The 17,397-nt window shown below is 38.8% G+C and overlaps 1 protein-coding gene across 1 annotated transcript in view; it reads left to right on the top strand.

Moving 5' to 3' along the window:
- Positions 1 to 17,397, top strand: part of MACROD2 (mono-ADP ribosylhydrolase 2) — a 2,059,774-nt gene that overhangs the window by 1,550,740 nt on the left and 491,637 nt on the right. Inside the window, exon 8 of the mRNA XM_058684846.1 lies at positions 3,194 to 3,267. Within this exon, the coding sequence (XP_058540829.1) occupies positions 3,194 to 3,267 (74 nt within the window). The remainder of the gene's footprint in view (positions 1 to 3,193; positions 3,268 to 17,397) is intronic.

Raw genomic sequence — 17,397 nt, 5'->3', positions numbered from 1 at the left:
TATCATGCCCAGCTAAGGAGCTAAAGTTCACTCTGTAATTGCTGGAGAGTCCCCAAGGTCACCATTGTTTTGTGTAATGTTGTGGTAACTATACTTTAGGAAGAATCACTTAGAAGTGGTGTGCTCAACAGAATGGAGAAGCGGGGGGATGACCAAAGAAGCACGATTATGAGTCAACTACAGTAATCAAAGTGAGGACTGATTGTTCTTTGAATGAGATCAGATGGCAAAGAAGGAAAGGAAGTGGTATAAAATATTTCAGAGGACTCAGTTACCAGCTGGGGAAACAGTTAAATACTGAAGCAGTGTTTAGGAGAGAGATATCCATGAGCAGAAACCAGAAAGACTGGAAGAAGTTCATTTTGTGGAAGAATACACATTACACTTCTGGTTCTGGAGTGCATCAAGGGGAGGTATCCAGGTGATTACAAATTTAGATGTTAAACTCAGAGGGGAGGTGGGGGTAAGGTAAACTAGAAAAGCCACCTGTAGTTAACCCCTAACCACAAACGCCCATCCCAGCCTCTTGCTTTTTCCTTGCCGTCCACAGGGAGTCCTTTTCTTTCTACCTCTCATCACTTCTCTTACCTTTTCCATTAATTCCTACTTGCTCACACATACTTCTGAGGACAGTGTCTCCTCAGCTCCCCGCTTTATTGTTCTCTTCCCCAAACATTCTATGACTTCCTAGAAAGCCTCCTCTTTCTTGCTTAGCTCCCTTTGTCTGTGTCCCCACATCCCTGATTTATTCGCATGCATGCCTCTTATTTATTTCCTCCCTCTGACTTTGGGTTTTAGAGGACAGGGGCTCATTAAACATGTCTATATATCTTCTCTTTTCTGGTTCAATAATAATTTGCTTAATGAACGAACTAACAGGTTTTATTTTAAGGGTTTTATATTTTGAAACCTTCATTTAAGGAAAATGTAAATAGATGAAACAGTTCAAAACAAATTCACAATCCCAAATGTCATAGATGAATTTACAAAGTTTAAAAAGTTATGGGGTGCCTGGGTGGCTCAGTCGGTTAAGCATCCGACTTCAGCTCTGGTCATGATCTCATGGTTTGTGAGTTCGAGCCCTGTGTCTGGCCCTGTGCTGACAGCTCAGAGCCTGGAGCCCATTTCAGATTCTGTGTCTCCCTCTCTCTCTGCCCCTCCCCTGTTCATGCTCTGTCTCTCTCTGTCTCAAAAATAAATAAATGTTAAAAAAAAATAAAAAAATAAAAAGTTGTGCACATTTTTCCTATGCCAGTGGTTCTCTCTCTCATATGACAGTGGTCAAGTGGAGCTTGGCCCTGCTTTATTTTGTCCCCTTTCCTAATGCACTCTCTTACAAAGTGTGTAGGTAGAAACCTAATCAGAAAAGCAACATTTGTTCTTGGAAATGTGGACAAACATCTCTCTCTTGCTCCTCTTCTTTCATACATTTTCTCTGAAAGTCTAATGAGATTTATACCGTTAGTATAAACTACTGGAATATGTATTTGCCTTCCAATAAAACTGGTCTTTTAAATCCCAGATCTCCCCATTTCAGCAATACCTCTCTCTTTCTGCATCTGCACAAAACAATGTCACAGGAGCCCCCTGATTAAAAGGCATGTTAGTGGATGATGCTGCAGCTGGCTAACACAGAATACCGACTAAGGTGAAGGCTGACTTTAGATGTTGGGAATGGCATACATTTAATGGATGCTCCTAGAAAAAGGAGCTAGAGGAGCTCAGATAGGTGAGAGGAATCATAGAAGGCAGTGCTGAAAAATCCAGGAGGAGAATCTTCAAATCTATAGTGACAAAAAGTAGATTTATAGCTGCCAGGGGCTGGGGTAGAGGGATATTGAGGAGTGACTATTAGTGGGCACAGAATCTTGTGGGGGGATGATGAAAACATTCTGGAGTTGGTGGTGATAGCTGCACAACTTTGTGGAACTATAAAAATCCACTGTGTTGTATACTTTAAAACAGTAAAAAAAAAAATTTTTTTTAAATCCAGGAGGGAAGAGGTATTGAAACATGGAAAACTAGTCAAGCACATCTGATACAGGAAAAGATGAAGACTGATTTGAATGAGTGATTGACTATATGAGATTTGGTGATTAGGAAGCCAATAGTAAGTTTAAAGAAAATAGTTTCAAAGGAATAGTCACTCCCATCTTTTCTTCTTTTTTCCCCATAAATATAGAATTTGTAAGGTTATTCCTTCACATATATTTTATTGGCAGAATGTATGATGATTCTGCAAGTTCAGAAATATGTTTGATTTATATAAGCTAAAGAGATATTCTGGATGGGTTTTAGAAATTCTGATTATGTGTGCTACTGCTCAGTAGGACATAAGTGTCTTTCTTCCCATCTTTCTAAAATCAAATCCATAGTGCACAACCAGGTCAATTCATGCTGTCTTAATCTCAAACATAATTTTTTTTAGCATTTATTTATTTTTAAGAGACAGAGAGAGACAGAGCACAAGTGGGGGAGGGGCAGAGAGAGAAAGAGAGAGACCCAGAATCCAAAGCAGACTCCAGGCTCTGAGCTGTCAGCACTGAGCCTGACTTGGGGCTTGAACCCACGAACTGTGAGATCATTACCTGAGTTGAAGTTGGACGCTTAACCGACTGAGCCACCCAGGCGCCCCTCAAACATAATTTCCAGTGGCCCTAAAAAGAAGGCCTTTGAATTCTGACAATAACTTTCTTTGAATTCTGGTAATAACTTTCAGTGGTATGGCTATTTGGCAAGTTGCTTGTCCTGTCTTGTGCCAGTTCATTGATAGAGTCCTGCTGGCCCATGACCCTGGGTCAAGTACATGTATTCTCTAGCCATATTTACTTGGTTTATAAATTGAGGGTAATAAACCTTATATGAGCACCTCTTATGAGACTTCAAAGAAGTCTTTGAAAACTCTTAAACAAATATAGATATATTTTTAATTGACTGTTGTAGAATTTAAAAGACAGTTAAACCCTTTTTCTTGTTAGTGCTGGACTGGCATAGCACTAGCCCCTTTCATGCGTCATATGTGTGATCATGGGCTTCATATCCATGGGTACCTTACTGAGACCTGTCTTGCTCAGTAGTAATTGGTTGAATTGCATACTGCTTAAATGAGAAAAATTCAGTGTCATACCATCATTGAATTCTCTATTGCCTTCATCTTTTTTTGTTTATTTGTTTTATTCTGTTCTTCACTTAGGATTCCCGAATGAGCCTGCTTCCATTGTTGCCCTCAGCACCATTAAGGAATGGCTGGCCAAGAATCATCACGAGGTAGGAGGAACAACATAATTAGAAAACATTGAAAATGGTATAATTTGATCCTCAATCTCAAAAAAAGCAGAAAAATTTATTCCATAAATATCAAGTAGACCTAGTCATTGAGCCAAAGCTAGCTGACCATGCTTTGTTGAGGTTACATAGGTGATTGAATATTTTCCAGTAATTAATTGAATGAAGGGATTATGCTGATTGTTTTTGGTGGTGAATATATACAAATTGATCAGTCTCATTTGGTCATGATCTTATTTTTACATCTTTAGATAGTATGGGTTTTGTGTGTAAAAGAGAGAACAGGATGGATTGTCCTGTGCTATTTTCCTTAAGGAGTTAAGCTATCTTTGTTGACAGGGATTCCTGGTGTATGGTAATTTTTTGGTATCTTGAGGTCCCTTTATTTATAATTAATCATTCCCCTAAAGTAACTTCTGAGTGTGAAATTGGAGTACACATGGATAATTGATAGCTAAATCCTCATGATTAGGATTTTTTATGAAACTGCTTCTCTTGGACTATTCACCATGCATCTTATTCTGCTTATTTAATAAAATCTTTAGGATATGTTTAGTGATGAACAGGAGCATTACTCAACAAAGTAACACAATAAGTAGAGATACTGTGGAAGCTTAGATTTCAAAATTTTGGCAATTAACATATTGTAACAGTAAATAGGTTTCGGGGCGCCTGGGTGGCGCAGTCGGTTAAGCGTCCGACTTCAGCCAGGTCACGATCTCGCGGTCCGTGAGTTCGAGCCCCGCGTCAGGCTCTGGGCTGATGGCTCGGAGCCTGGAGCCTGTTTCCGATTCTGTGTCTCCCTCTCTCTCTGCCCCTCCCCCGTTCATGCTCTGTCTCTCTCTGTCCCAAAAATAAATAAAAAATGTTGAAAAAAAAAAATTAAGTAAATAGGTTTCATATAATACACAACTTTGTGTGTTTTTATTCTGATTTTTTCTCAGATATTCATGTGAGTGCTATAAAGAATTTTGTTCCATTTATGATAGACCATGAATTTAGCTTTCTTCTTGGGTAGGACATGGATTATTTGGAAATGTTTGAGTATGGAGACAGACTGTGGGCCTTTGCTAATAATATGAGAGATAGCTTCTTGGTGCCTTTGTGAATTTAAAAAAAACAGCAGTGTAATTTTCTGTTAATTGCTGTAATTTCAACATTTTTTAAATAGATTCAGAAATTGTTACTCTCCAGGAGGAGTAAAGACCACATGGCCAAACATATCCATTTTGGTGCGTGTTCTTTCTTTTCCTCTTACCTGAAAGGCATGCATACATATAACAGATTTGATATAGAGGATGGCTGTGATAACCTCAAAGAAGCAGAATTTTTTTAAAAAAATACCAAAAATAACCAGTTTACAAAACATTTCTTTGACATGTATTATTTTCACAACAATCTCATGAAGCATCTAGCATAGGATTCTCATCTAGAATCAAAAGGTTAAATGACATACTCAGGATTTCAGACTCACAAAGCCAAAAGTCTGACTTTGCCCTCCTTATTCCAACAGTCATTCCTCCTTGGAGGGATCCTGAGGCCAGGGAGAGAAGTTCAGTCCCTTTGAAAGTGGTATTTTTAATATATTTCTTGGTTATGGTAAAAGCTCCTCACCTGGACCATCTGCTTAGCAAAAGTGTCGAATGTTTCATGAATACAAATTGAGCTAGTGTATTGGTGCAAATCCATATTTCCAGTAAAATAGTGATCCAAGGATATTCCCTACTGATGAAAATTCACATGTGTCATGGTGGCATGTAAGAGAAGTATGTATACTCACACAAAAGTCATCAAGGAGATGATTATGAAGAGGAAACTTGTTGGTCATTTTTATAGTTCATTGAAAAATCCTACTGATGGGTTTTCTCTGTTAAACTATGCAGGTTATTTTTCATGGAAATGTGTTAGTGTTTCCCACTTAAATGGTCTGTGCCCTGACAAACCTTGTTAGCTTCCTCTGTCTTTGAGTCTGTTCTTTTGCTTTCAGATCTTTTCCTTGCACATTTCTTGGGTCTGTTGTATAGAAATTTAAGTAGTTTAGATTAAGGAACACAGCTCAGTTATCGCCACTGTGACCTTAAACATATAATGTGCTAATTCTCTTTTAAAAGGCCTCTTTTTCGGGGTGCCTGGGTGGCTCAGTCGGTTAAGCGGCCGACTTCGGCTCAGGTCATGATCTCACAGTCCGTGATTTCGAGCCCCGCATCAGGCTCTGTGCTGACAGCTCAGAGCCTGGAGCCTGTTTCAGATTCTGTGTCTCCTTCTCTCTGACCCTCCCCCATTCATGCTCTGTCTCTCTCTGTCTCAACAATAAATAAACGTTAACAAGAATTTAAAAAAAATAAATAAACAAAAGTCTTCTTTTTCCAATATGCATTAGCTAATGTAAGCATGTTAATTTGAACAAGTCAGATTTTACTTAGTAAATGAATTGTAAGTAGTAGGAGATAGATAAAAGCTATACAAAGTTTTTTTATAGCAGTATTTTGATTTATTTTTTGCTCTGTCAAAAAACAAACAGGTTAAGGACTTAAGAAAGAATATTACTGGGGCGCCTGGGTGGCTCAGTGGGCTGGTTAAGTGGCCGACTTCGGCTCAGGTCATGATCTCCTGGTCCGTGAGTTCGAGCCCCGCGTCGGGCTGTGTGCTGACTGCTCAGAGCCTGGAGCCTGTTTCAGATTCTGTGTCTCCCTCTTTCTCTGACCCTCCCCTGTTCATGCTTCTCTCTGTCTCAAAAATAAATAAATGTTTAAAAAAAATTAAAAAAAAAAAGAAAGAATATTACATCTCTGTCAGTTGTTTCTTCATTGCAGTATTGTTTTAACATCCTGATTGTTTAAGGCATTTATTCATTAATTCACTCATTTGACAAATAACCACCAGGATTTTTCTAGATGTGAGGGACAGAACACTATAAAGCAAAATCATCCTCTTATGGTATACATAGTCTAGGAAAGAGAAACTTCAAAAAATAGAGGAACAAGACAGTTGAAAGAGTACTCTATAAAGTAAAACAGGGTAATGAGAGAGTGAGTTATAGGAGGATGTGGTTTTAGATAATTTACAGAGGACTCTGAGGACATAATCTTGGAACAAAGATTTGTATGATGGAAAGGAGCAACCCAAGCCACAGAGAGATCTTGAGGTAGAACATTCCACATAGAAGGAACAGCAAGAGAACAACCCTGGTGGGAAAATGAATTTACTGTTTGCAAGTAATAGTAAGAGACAATAGAAACAATGCTGTTGGATCAGAGATTAAAAAAAAAAAAAAGTGGCAGAAAACAAATTTGGACAAGTAGTAGGAGTCAGATCATAGAGTGCTATGGTTTATGGAGAAACTTGGATTTTTATTCTAAGTCTAATGGGAAGTTGTTGAGGGTTTGGGACAGGGAGTGGCATGATGAGATTCACCTTTAAAATGACAAAAGGCTGGCTGCTGCCAGAAAGGACTTGAGAGAAGATGTCAGAATAGAAAAGGGAAGACTGATGAAGAGGATACTGCAGTAAATCCAGGCAAGAAATGAGGATTCTTTGAAATATAGCGATGGCAGAAAAGGAGGTAACAGCATCAGGTTTGGAATATGTTTTGACGATAGAGCTAGCAGGACTTGGGGATTGTCTTAAGATAGGATAGCTCCTGCTGCAGTTACAAACAACCTCCAAATCTTAGTGCCATAAAACAGCAAAGGTTTATTTTTGCTCATGCTATTTGTATGTCTTGAGTCAGCAGAGGGCTCTCGCTTAGTCAAGAACCCAGGCTGACAGACACTCTACCATGTGAAATATCATCTATCACATAACAGGAAAAGATAATCAAGTAATAGCTCTTAAATGCTTCTGCAAAGGAATGATGCATATAACTTTTTCTCAGATTTCACTGTCCAGAACAAGGCACCCAGGGGACAAGGAAATGAAGTCCTCTCAAATATTCAGAAGAGAGGCAACCGGATATCAATGAACAGTAGTAGTGTCTATCATAGCAGTAAATCATGTGTGGTATATGAGGAAAACAGAAGAGTCAAAAATAGCATCTAGGCTTTTGACCTAAGCCCCTGGTAAATTTTGGTGCATTTACTAAGAAACTTGGTAGGGGAGCATGCTGATATAAAAAACATAAAGAAAACAATAATGATGTCGCAGACAGTTAAGTTTGAGGTGATTTGAGATACAGAATGAAGATTTCAAATAGAAAGGTGGTTACTTGAGCCTGAAGCTCAGGAAAGAAGTCAGACAGAAAGGCAAGGTAAAATTGATCAGATTATCATAATTTTAACTTGGGTTTTGGTCTTAGTTTGAGATTAGCTACAAGAAGTAGAAAAACATTCAAGCTATATTATGTAAAGGAAGATATATTATATAAATGAATGATAGAAAAAAAAAAAGTCTTGAAATTCAAGGGCTAGAACTATAGCAGGGTCTCATGAGTAACCAGAACTACAGACTATAAATCCAACAAGAAGCAAGGGAGTTCATTTACATACTCTCTCAATCTCTCTCATGTCTATGTTTCATTGATTTTTTTTTTTTTTTGTCCATTATCTTCATTACCCATTCACCAACTTAATATGGCCCCATTACGACTGGGTCCCTCCTTGAGGCAAAGCTAGGGTTGAGGTCAGGGGGTAAAGTTGCAACTTCTGGACCTTTCATCTGGTTATGTCCCTTAAAATTTTCTTGGGGCACCTGGGTGGCTCAGTCGGTTAAGCGTTCGACTTTGCTCAGGTCACGATCTCGTGGTCCGCGGGTTCGAGCTCCGCGTCGGGCTCTGGGCTGATGGCTCAGAGCCTGGAGCCTGCTTCAGATTCTGTGTTTCCCTCTCTCTCTGCCCCTCCCCCGTTCATGCTGTGTCTCTCTCTGTCTGAAAAATAAATAAACATTAAAAAAAAAATAAAATTTTCCTTTAAAAAAGTTGGGAATCCGTGTAAATGTGACTTCTATCAGTGGCCATACTTCTCTCAGTCAGATAAGTATATGATTCAATGGTGCATATCTTCATGATTTTTGATCATTGATAATTGATGTTGTCATGTAATTAGTGAGCCTTCGCATTTTACCATTTACTTACCCTCTGTTTCTAAACCATTAGGAAGGGATACTTCTTCTTTTTTTTTTTTTTTTTTTTTCAACAACAGTTGATTTGATTCCTTTCATTACGCAAATCATGCCCAGCTTGTATGACTGGACATTTCCACATCCAGAGAGGCTTTTCTGGAGCACTCGGCCCCAGTAGACAAGACTAGGGAAAACATGTTCTGTCACCCACCATTGACTTGTTTCATTTGCCCAAAGGTTGAACTGTGAGGATGCTATTGTCACCACATGTTTAGGGGGACTCAGGGACATGAGGGAGCCCAGCTGAACAAATAGCACAATTGACTCTAGAGGAAGAGATAGAGCAGTGCTTTAATGAAAAAAGGAAGGAAAATCCTCCAGAGGAGGTAACTGGGGCACAAAAATGATTTACCAGAACTGAAAAATATAATGAATTCTTATTGAAAATTTGTAAAACAAAAAAGAATATTCACTGCTAAGCCTTGAATTCTTGTTCTCAGAAAACCAGAGAGTTTAATTATCTTACAAAACAGAAATACAAAGAAATGGAAATCATGACTGAAGAGAGATAAGGCATGTGGCAGAGAAATCCAGGAATCAAGTGGGAGGTGGGCAAGGAATGAAGATTACTCACTGGCATTTTTTGGCAAAATTAAGAATTAAGAACTCCTGGTTCAGAAAATCAAAAGAAAAGAGTACCAGAGTTCACCATAAAACAAATGACAGCATGTGGCATGATAACCTTTCCATAAGTACCCATTTTTCTCAAGTAGAAACTTTGTTGCAGAGACAAGCGAGCAAAATAAGGGACCATTAGGGAAATGAGCAGCGGAAATGTGGCCCACACTCTCAACTTGGGGTGCCTGCTCCACGTTATCATCTGCAGTTTCATGCATTCCTCATTTTTTATGCAGTCTAAAAATATCATATTCCTTGTGAAATAGGAATTTTCCCACTCCACAGCTCTGAGGCACCCCTTTTATATCTGGAAGTTAGCCTAAGAAATGTTTTTTACAGTGCCTATTCTATTGTTCCACCCCAGGGACTCATATGGCATCTGACTATTGGTCTCTGGGGCAATGCACATATTTATAATATTTTCCATAGAAAGCAGAAGAATAGGATGTCTTTCCCCCTCTAAAAGCTACAAATGCCCTGATATTGTATGAGCTATTTCTCCATTATGGAGGTCACGTTCAGTGATTTCAAATGTCCCAAAGGAGCAGACATCCTGTAACACAGAGCACCTGTGTTAAGTCTTCCAGGAAGTCATCTTAAGGGCTGAGGCATCTAAGATGAAGATTCTAACATGCAAGATGAATGAGTTTCCTGGTTACTTTCAAATGTGGATACACTAAAGTACTAATCAGGCCTCGGTTGTAGCATGACACAAACCTGAACGCCTCCTACTCCCAACAATGATAAAGCAGGAGTGATGGGGAGAAGCATAGCATTCTGGGAGGCTCTAATTAAAACTATGGCAGCTATACACATACAGAGGGGAGGCTGTGGTTCACCTGAGACCAGGCCCCAGCTGCATCTCTGCAGATCTTTGAAGATGGCATTTCCCAGAAGTCTTTCCCATTCAGCCACTCCATGGGAAGTTCCTAATCTCCCTCCTCATGCTGACAGTACAGCCCCCTCCTCCACAAACAGACCCTTTTGTTCTAAGGTGAGAACAATTCAATGGAGGAGTCTTGGCTTCATCTTGCAAGGCCCTTAGTGGGCTACTGGTGTGACTTAGATACCTTGGCAGGGAAGAACCCTAGCTCTGCATTTTTAAAACCAAAATCAGTTTTCTTCTCTTCGGGAGGAAGGTAGAAATTTTCTCTCATTGCATGCAGAGTTTGGGTCTTTGACTAACATAATATTTTTAACTGTGCTTTTAGCACAGATTGTTGTACAAAATGTTAAATACCATCTACTTGTCATGTAAATTGTTAATGCTGTGCCTTCTGAGGGAAACTTGACACCTGTGCTATTGCTGTTTGTCATCTTAAGTGTTGTGCCTACAGATGTGGCAGGGCATCATGAGATGTTGCCTGTATGTGGCAGTGCTGCATTGACACAGATGACCTACTCTGCAACTTGTCGCTATGGTCCCAGACTTTATCCAGTGAGCTCTGGACCTTAAGGTCAACTGACAGTAGTAGCCAGAGAACAAAACTTCTTGTGCTAAGTGGTTTGAGAAAGAAAAACAAAGCTGGAGGTATCACAATTCCAGATTTCAAGATGTACTACAAAGCTGTTGTAATCAAAATAGTATGGTACAGGCACAAAAATAGACACATAGATCGGTGGAACAGAATAGAAAGCCCAGAAATAAACCCACACTTACGTGGTCAATTAAACCATGACAAAGGAGGAAAGGCTGTACAATGGGGAAAAGACAGTCTTTTAAGCAAATGGTGCTGGGAAAACTGGACAGCGACATGTAAAAGAATGAAAATGGAACACCAGAGCAAAATAAATAAATAAATAAAATAAACCCAAAATGGAGTAAAGATGTAAAGTAAGACCTGAAACCATATAAATCCTAGAAGAGAACATACGCAGTAATTTTTTTGGTGTTGGCTATAGCAACATTTTTCTAAATATGTCTCATAAGGCAAAGGAATCAAAAGCAAAAATAAACTATTGAGACTACATCAAAATAAAAAGTTTTTTTGCAAAGTGAAGGAAACAATCAACAAGACAAAAAGGCAGTATACTGAATGGGAGAAGATATTTGCAAATGATATATCTGATAAGGGATTAATAGCCAAAATATTTAAAGAACTTCTATGACTCAACACCATCACCCCCACCAAATAATCTGATTAAAAATGAGCAGAGGACCTGACTAGACATTTTTCCAAAGAAGACATACAAATGACCAAAAGACACATGAAAAGATGGTCAACATCACTCATCAACAAGGAAATACAAATCAAAACCACAATGAGGTACCACCTCACAGCTGTCAGAATGACTAAAATCAAAAACAGAAAAAAACTGTTGGTGAGGATGTGGGGAAGAAAAGGAACCCTCATGCTCTGTTGGTGGGAGTGTAAATTGGTGCAGCCACTGTGGAAAAGCATATGGAGATCCCTAAAAAAAATTGAAAATACAAATACTATATGATCCAATAATTCCACTACTGGGTATTTACCCAAAGAAAACAAAAACACTAATTTGAAAAGATATATGTACCCTTATGTTTATTGTAGAAATATTTACAATATATTATAAAATTATTTACAATAGCCAAGATATGGAAGAAACCCATGTGTCCATCAATAGGTAAGTGGATAAAGAAGATTTTAGTTACTATATATATATCATTATGTATTTCTATATATTTATATTTATATAATTTATAAATTTATACTTATGTTACATGTTTATATATTATATATTTATATATGTTTTATAATATACATATATTTTATTATAATATAATATAATATAATATAATATAATATAATATAATATGGAATATTACACAACCATAAAAAGGATGAGCTCTTGCCATTTGTGACAGCATGGTGGACCTAGATAGTATTATCCCAAGTGAAATAAGTCAGCCTGAGAAAGGAAAATACCACATGATTTCACTCATAAGTGGAATCTAAAAAACAAAACAAATGAATAAAGAAACAAAAGGCAGAATCAGACCTATAAGTACAGAGAACAAACTAATGGTTGCCAAAGGGAATGGGGGAAGGGGATGGGCAAAATGGATGACGGAGAATGGGAGAGACAGGCTTCCAGTTATGAAATGAATAAGTCACAAGAATAAAAGTCACAACATAGGAAATATAGTCAATGATATTTTAATAGCATTTTATGGTGGCAGTTGGTAGCCACAGTTGTGCCGAGTACAGCATAACATAAAGACAACTTGAATCACTATGTTGTACACCTGAAACTAACATAACATTGTATGTCAAGTATACTCAAATAAAACAATTTTTAAAATAAATAAGCAAACGCTTTGTCATAAAAAGCAAAAAAAAAAAGAGTTTCCAGCTCATACTTGGTGCCTTTTAGGTAATGATATCGGTTCCTACTGAGTAGAAGCAGTTACACTGTCACCCTCCCCGGCCTCCCAACAATCAGACACACAGCCACAGAGTAATGAAAAGGTAAACATATTTGTCTACTCCAGAAAACAGAATTGGGAATCCATTGAAGAAATGTATGTTCAGCCTCTTGAAAGGTTCATATGCTATCCTTGTGCTAATTTGACAAGATCAGGGACATGGCCCCTTGTTTCCTCATTATGGATCACAAGGAACCGTCACACGTTAGCTTCTGGTGCCAAGGCTATTTTTTCCCCTTCTTGGCAGAGGTCTTTGAACATATGCAGTGTTAAAAATTGTCACTTTTATTTCAGAATCACATTATGGACCACCAAAAAAAAAAAAAAAAAAAAAAAAAACCCAAAACAACAACACCCAGTGTGGGGCCTGCCTTATGTCACTGACATGGAACACCTTAGGATCTTTCTTAAAAGGGAGCTTTAAATAAAACATGAAATGATGCTTACTGCTTACATTTCTAATGAGAAAATTACATCCTTCACACCAAGTTTCAATTTCTGTGGTCGATTATTCACAGAAATGCAAAGAGTATAGTGCACCACATCCCTCAGTTCTACATGACACGGGGGTGTGGTTAACATCCAGAGATCTGAAAGCAGTAAATGAAGTGCTCAATGTTTTCCCTGAGGAATGTCTTTTTATGTCTATAAAACATCATTTAAGTATCTATGCTGGGCTTAGTTTGGGTATCATATAAGGTTAAAATGTGTGTGTTTGGAAAAATGATCCATCTTAAAATATTCAGGTTCTATGCAAGAATGTGGCTATGGCAATAATAATCATCATCCTAATCTGCAGCTATAAAAATGTATCCTTTGACTAGCCCGAGCATGATATTCAGGTGGAAACCATGATGCTCATTGGCTGTGACATAACTGAAGAAAATTATTCCCAGACTTTGCACATATGGCACGTTCCTTTTGCTCTTCAAGAACCCTGATGACGCAGTTTGTTTTCTCTCTCCTTCCCATCTATTTATACTCCTGCCTTCCTCCCTACCTTCGTTTCCTCCTTTTTTCTTCTCTACTCCTTTCCTCTCTCTCTTTCATACACACAAACACACACACACCCACACACATACACTCATGCACACACACTACTTTCCTTCCCATTCTGAGATTGCCTATGTTAAGATTTGTGCCAAGCAGTTACATCAGTGATCAGAAATTTTATCTCCTTATGTTATGAATCTAAATTCCCATTGTTGGAATGAAAGTCATGCCCCAAGGAGACTCCTTGTTGTCAATAGACCACCCCACATTAGAGCTTTCCAGGTGAGCAAATCCACTTATCTCTCCACCCCTACACTGCTCTAGCACCTATTCACAGCAGGCCTGCTCAGGTTCTTGCAGCCAGAAATTAAAGGCCCTTGCTATTGCCTTCATAACCCCATTTTTTTATCAATAAGCAAAATATATGGGACAATATAAATTTTGATGTTTTAGTGAGCCCACTTCCAGTTAGCAAGTGTACCTAGGGTACAGAAGGCTTTCATCAAACACTTTTAGGCACTGAGGTAATGTTGGCCAAGTACCCTTTTCCCTGGTCTTACTTTGTGTAGAGAGCTCTGTAAGTCTAATGATTTTTTTTTTCCCAGCAGAGGATGTCTGGATATTCAAGGTCTCAGGGTACCCTAGTGATACCAACCTACAGTCCCATATAGTTCAGAGTGGCATGTCTACTTCTGTACTGACATGCAACCAACATATGTCTCGAGGTGCCTGGGTGGCTCAGTCAGGTTAGCATCCGACTCTTGGTTTTGGCTCAGGTCATGATCTCAAGGTTTGTGGGCTTGGGCCCCACACTGGCCTCTGTGCTGATAGCAGAGAGCCTGCTTGGGAGTCTCTCTCTCTCTCTCTCTCTCTCTCTGCGCCTTCCCTGTTCATTCTCACACTCAAAATAAATAAATAAACTTAAAAAAAATTTTAAAAACCACGTATGTCTCCTCTGCCAGCCATCCTTAACCCAGCACAGTGTCTATTATATGTTTAAATATATATATATATCTATAGATATATATCTATCTATATATCTATAGATACATATTATATGTTTAAATATCTACCTATCTATCTACATATAGATAGATAGATAGATAGATAGATATTTCCACTAGGTCTGGGAATGCTAGAAAGAATTCTAGAAGATGTAGAGTAAGTAAATACCTAAAGAGAGAAGAAAAAACAATTTTTCTGGCTCCTGATGTGTCCCATGGTCTGTGTTTGTGGACGCATACTATTACATGTTTCTGTGACACATATGATTATATAGTCACAAAACTTTCTTCAAGATAGGTATTTTGATCTTTAATTATACAGACGTGGTGTTAAAGTTCAAGGAAAAGGATATTCCTAAGGTCAACGAACTGGGCACTTTCGTGTTCTTATAACTTGTTTCTGTGGTCAGCAGTGATTAGCTCTAAATTGGACATCTCACCCAAACTTGCCACTCAAAGTATGTATGTGGGCATGGAACCTAAAGTAGGCTGATTAAAGTCTTTCCCTTGAACATTTTTGTCAAACTGGAGTTGGGAAAGGAAAACTAGGGCCACTTTGACAGTGATGTTGAGGTCTTTGGGGCACAGGAGCCACCAGTGGCCATGTTCCCTGCTCCCTTGTGGGAAGGTGTGTTCTGCTCTAGGAGGATATTTTGCTGAAGGTGTCACTGACTGTTGGCCTGTTGGCAGAGTCATAAAGCCTGTTCTGCTGGCTGGAGTGAGGAAAGAAACCTAAGGCAAAATATAGTACATTTTAGCAAAACAGAATGACCTCCCATTTTTAGTTTTAACAGTTCAAGCTAATTCTTAACTAGAGAAAAGAAAGTTGAGAATCATTTGAAGGGTGTTTCCCTGCCAAAACTACATGTTTTAAGCCATTCTATTTCAGAGAACCCTGCTATGTTGAGTCCCTGCTCTTAATGAGAGTATTTGAGGTCCTTCAAATATACTTGGTTGGAAAAAATAATATAGAGTCACTGTTCTCAGTTGTAAAATGAATAATAGCTCTTTTAAAAATCCCATCATTCAATACATATTTTCATGCAGGGTCAAATCAAAATTGTATTTATTTATTTATTTATTTATTTACTAACTAATGGCTGTGTCTTCCTATTTCTTCAGTCTGACCTGAAGGTAAGAAACATGTAAGTTTTAATGGAAGATAGTACTGAGTAGAAGGCAGGAATAAGTAGTACGAGGCAGTTGTTTAAAAGAGAATGGACCCCTTTGCAAACTGTGGCTTAGAAGTCTGTGAGACTATGGGACAGCTTCCAAGCCTACAGGATTATATCAGCAAGGCCACGATGTAACAGTAGCTCAGATCCTCTCCATGCATCCAAAATGGGAATTATGTCACCTGGAAGCTGGGTGGGAAGAGGCAGGATATAGTTCATCACTGGCTATTATTGTCCCAAAGAAGAAGCTTAGTGTGAAGATGAGAACATTCGGTTAAAAGTCAGATAATTTTGACTGTAATCAGCTCCTTCCACTCTCATTTATAACCTTGGACAATTGACTCTTTAGGCCATGGCTCTTTCAGCTCTAGAATTCACCATAATTGGTACTATCTTCTGGGGCAACCCCACTGAGGCAGCCACTTATGCCTTTGCCCAGGTCATCATAGCACAGACCAGTAGAAAGCTTTGTTTCAGCCCCCTCAAATGACATACCGGAGATCAAGCAGCACTTGCATTTGCTGCCTTGATGTCTTTAAGATGGTCCCCAGCTTCCATATGGGTTTCTCCTTAGAGTAAATATTAACAACCTTGACCCATTTCATGTAGGAGAGGCCCCCATGTTGCTTTTCTATAAATGATCTGGATTATATGGTGGTTTCAAAATAGCCAACCTTTAAAACTTCTTATGAAATTAAATCTGCTGATTATCCAAATGATGTGACATTTTTATAAATAGAAAATAAACCTCTGAGCATGTGACAGGATCCACATCTGACACAGAGAAAAAATGACACTGAGGGGCCTACTGAAGGATGTTCTACAGCTGAAAGCATGTGCCTTCATTCTTCCCAGGTAGGGAGGAAAAAAATAGCCTTTTTCTTCCCCTCCACTTCAATTGAGTAGGACTCAAGTGCTGCTGTGATTGAATGGAAAAGCAGTATCCTTTCATTATCATCTAGCTCAACTCAGGAAAGAACAAAAAAGGGCACTTTCTCATTCTAGTGGAATTAAATGATTCGCCTGTAAGTGGCAATATTCTCAACCACATCTCTGATTTCGATGGAAGCTACGGTCAGAGATGCAGTGGCCTTTTCATGATCTCTCCTAATGCATTTGGGCATAGTGGTGACCTTTATGAAAAACAGACCTCCTTTGATAATGCCCCTCCTACCACTATGGTAAGAAACATAAGCAGGTTTGACAAAGCCATCATTTATCCAATCTCTTGGCTCTTCAACAGAAAACAAACTAGAAAAACCTCATAAGAGTATGCACATATAGCATCAGCTTATTTATGGTAAGAGCTGAGTTGGAGGAGCCAGAGTGTGAGCCCAGTAACAGAAGGACTTGTAACATGCCCCTCTTAATCAGATGGCATTCTCTTCATTTCTATTCATGAACTCCTTCAAAGTCTCATCAAAAGGAACTTGACAAGAAGTTGAGAGAAATAAGCTTTAGTGTCTTCATACCTTGCCAGGAAGTCTCAACAATTAGTGAAGAGATGGTTCCTTTATATGAAGCAGCAATAGAAAGATTTAAAGGATTTACCATTCCCTGAACCTGTGATGAATCCCAAGTTACTAAAACCTGGTTGGAATGAAGTGCTCACACCTGTTATCCCAAATCTGAAGGCCTCAGTCAAGGAAGTGAGAGCTCCAGGTGAATCCTGAACTACTGACCTTTGACTTGGTTGTGCAACAAGGGTACAACTACCTGGCATGCGGCCTGATGGGCACCAGGGCAAGTGATGTTCAGTGGTGGGGAGGTGCTGCCTATACACAGGGGTTCTATTATGTGC

Source organism: Neofelis nebulosa, chromosome 9 (genome assembly GCF_028018385.1).
Source record: "Neofelis nebulosa isolate mNeoNeb1 chromosome 9, mNeoNeb1.pri, whole genome shotgun sequence".
NCBI classification, from domain to species: Eukaryota; Metazoa; Chordata; class Mammalia; order Carnivora; family Felidae; genus Neofelis; species Neofelis nebulosa.
The sequence above is the reverse complement of the archived record's forward strand: the minus strand, read 5'-3'. Positions and strand labels throughout refer to the sequence as shown.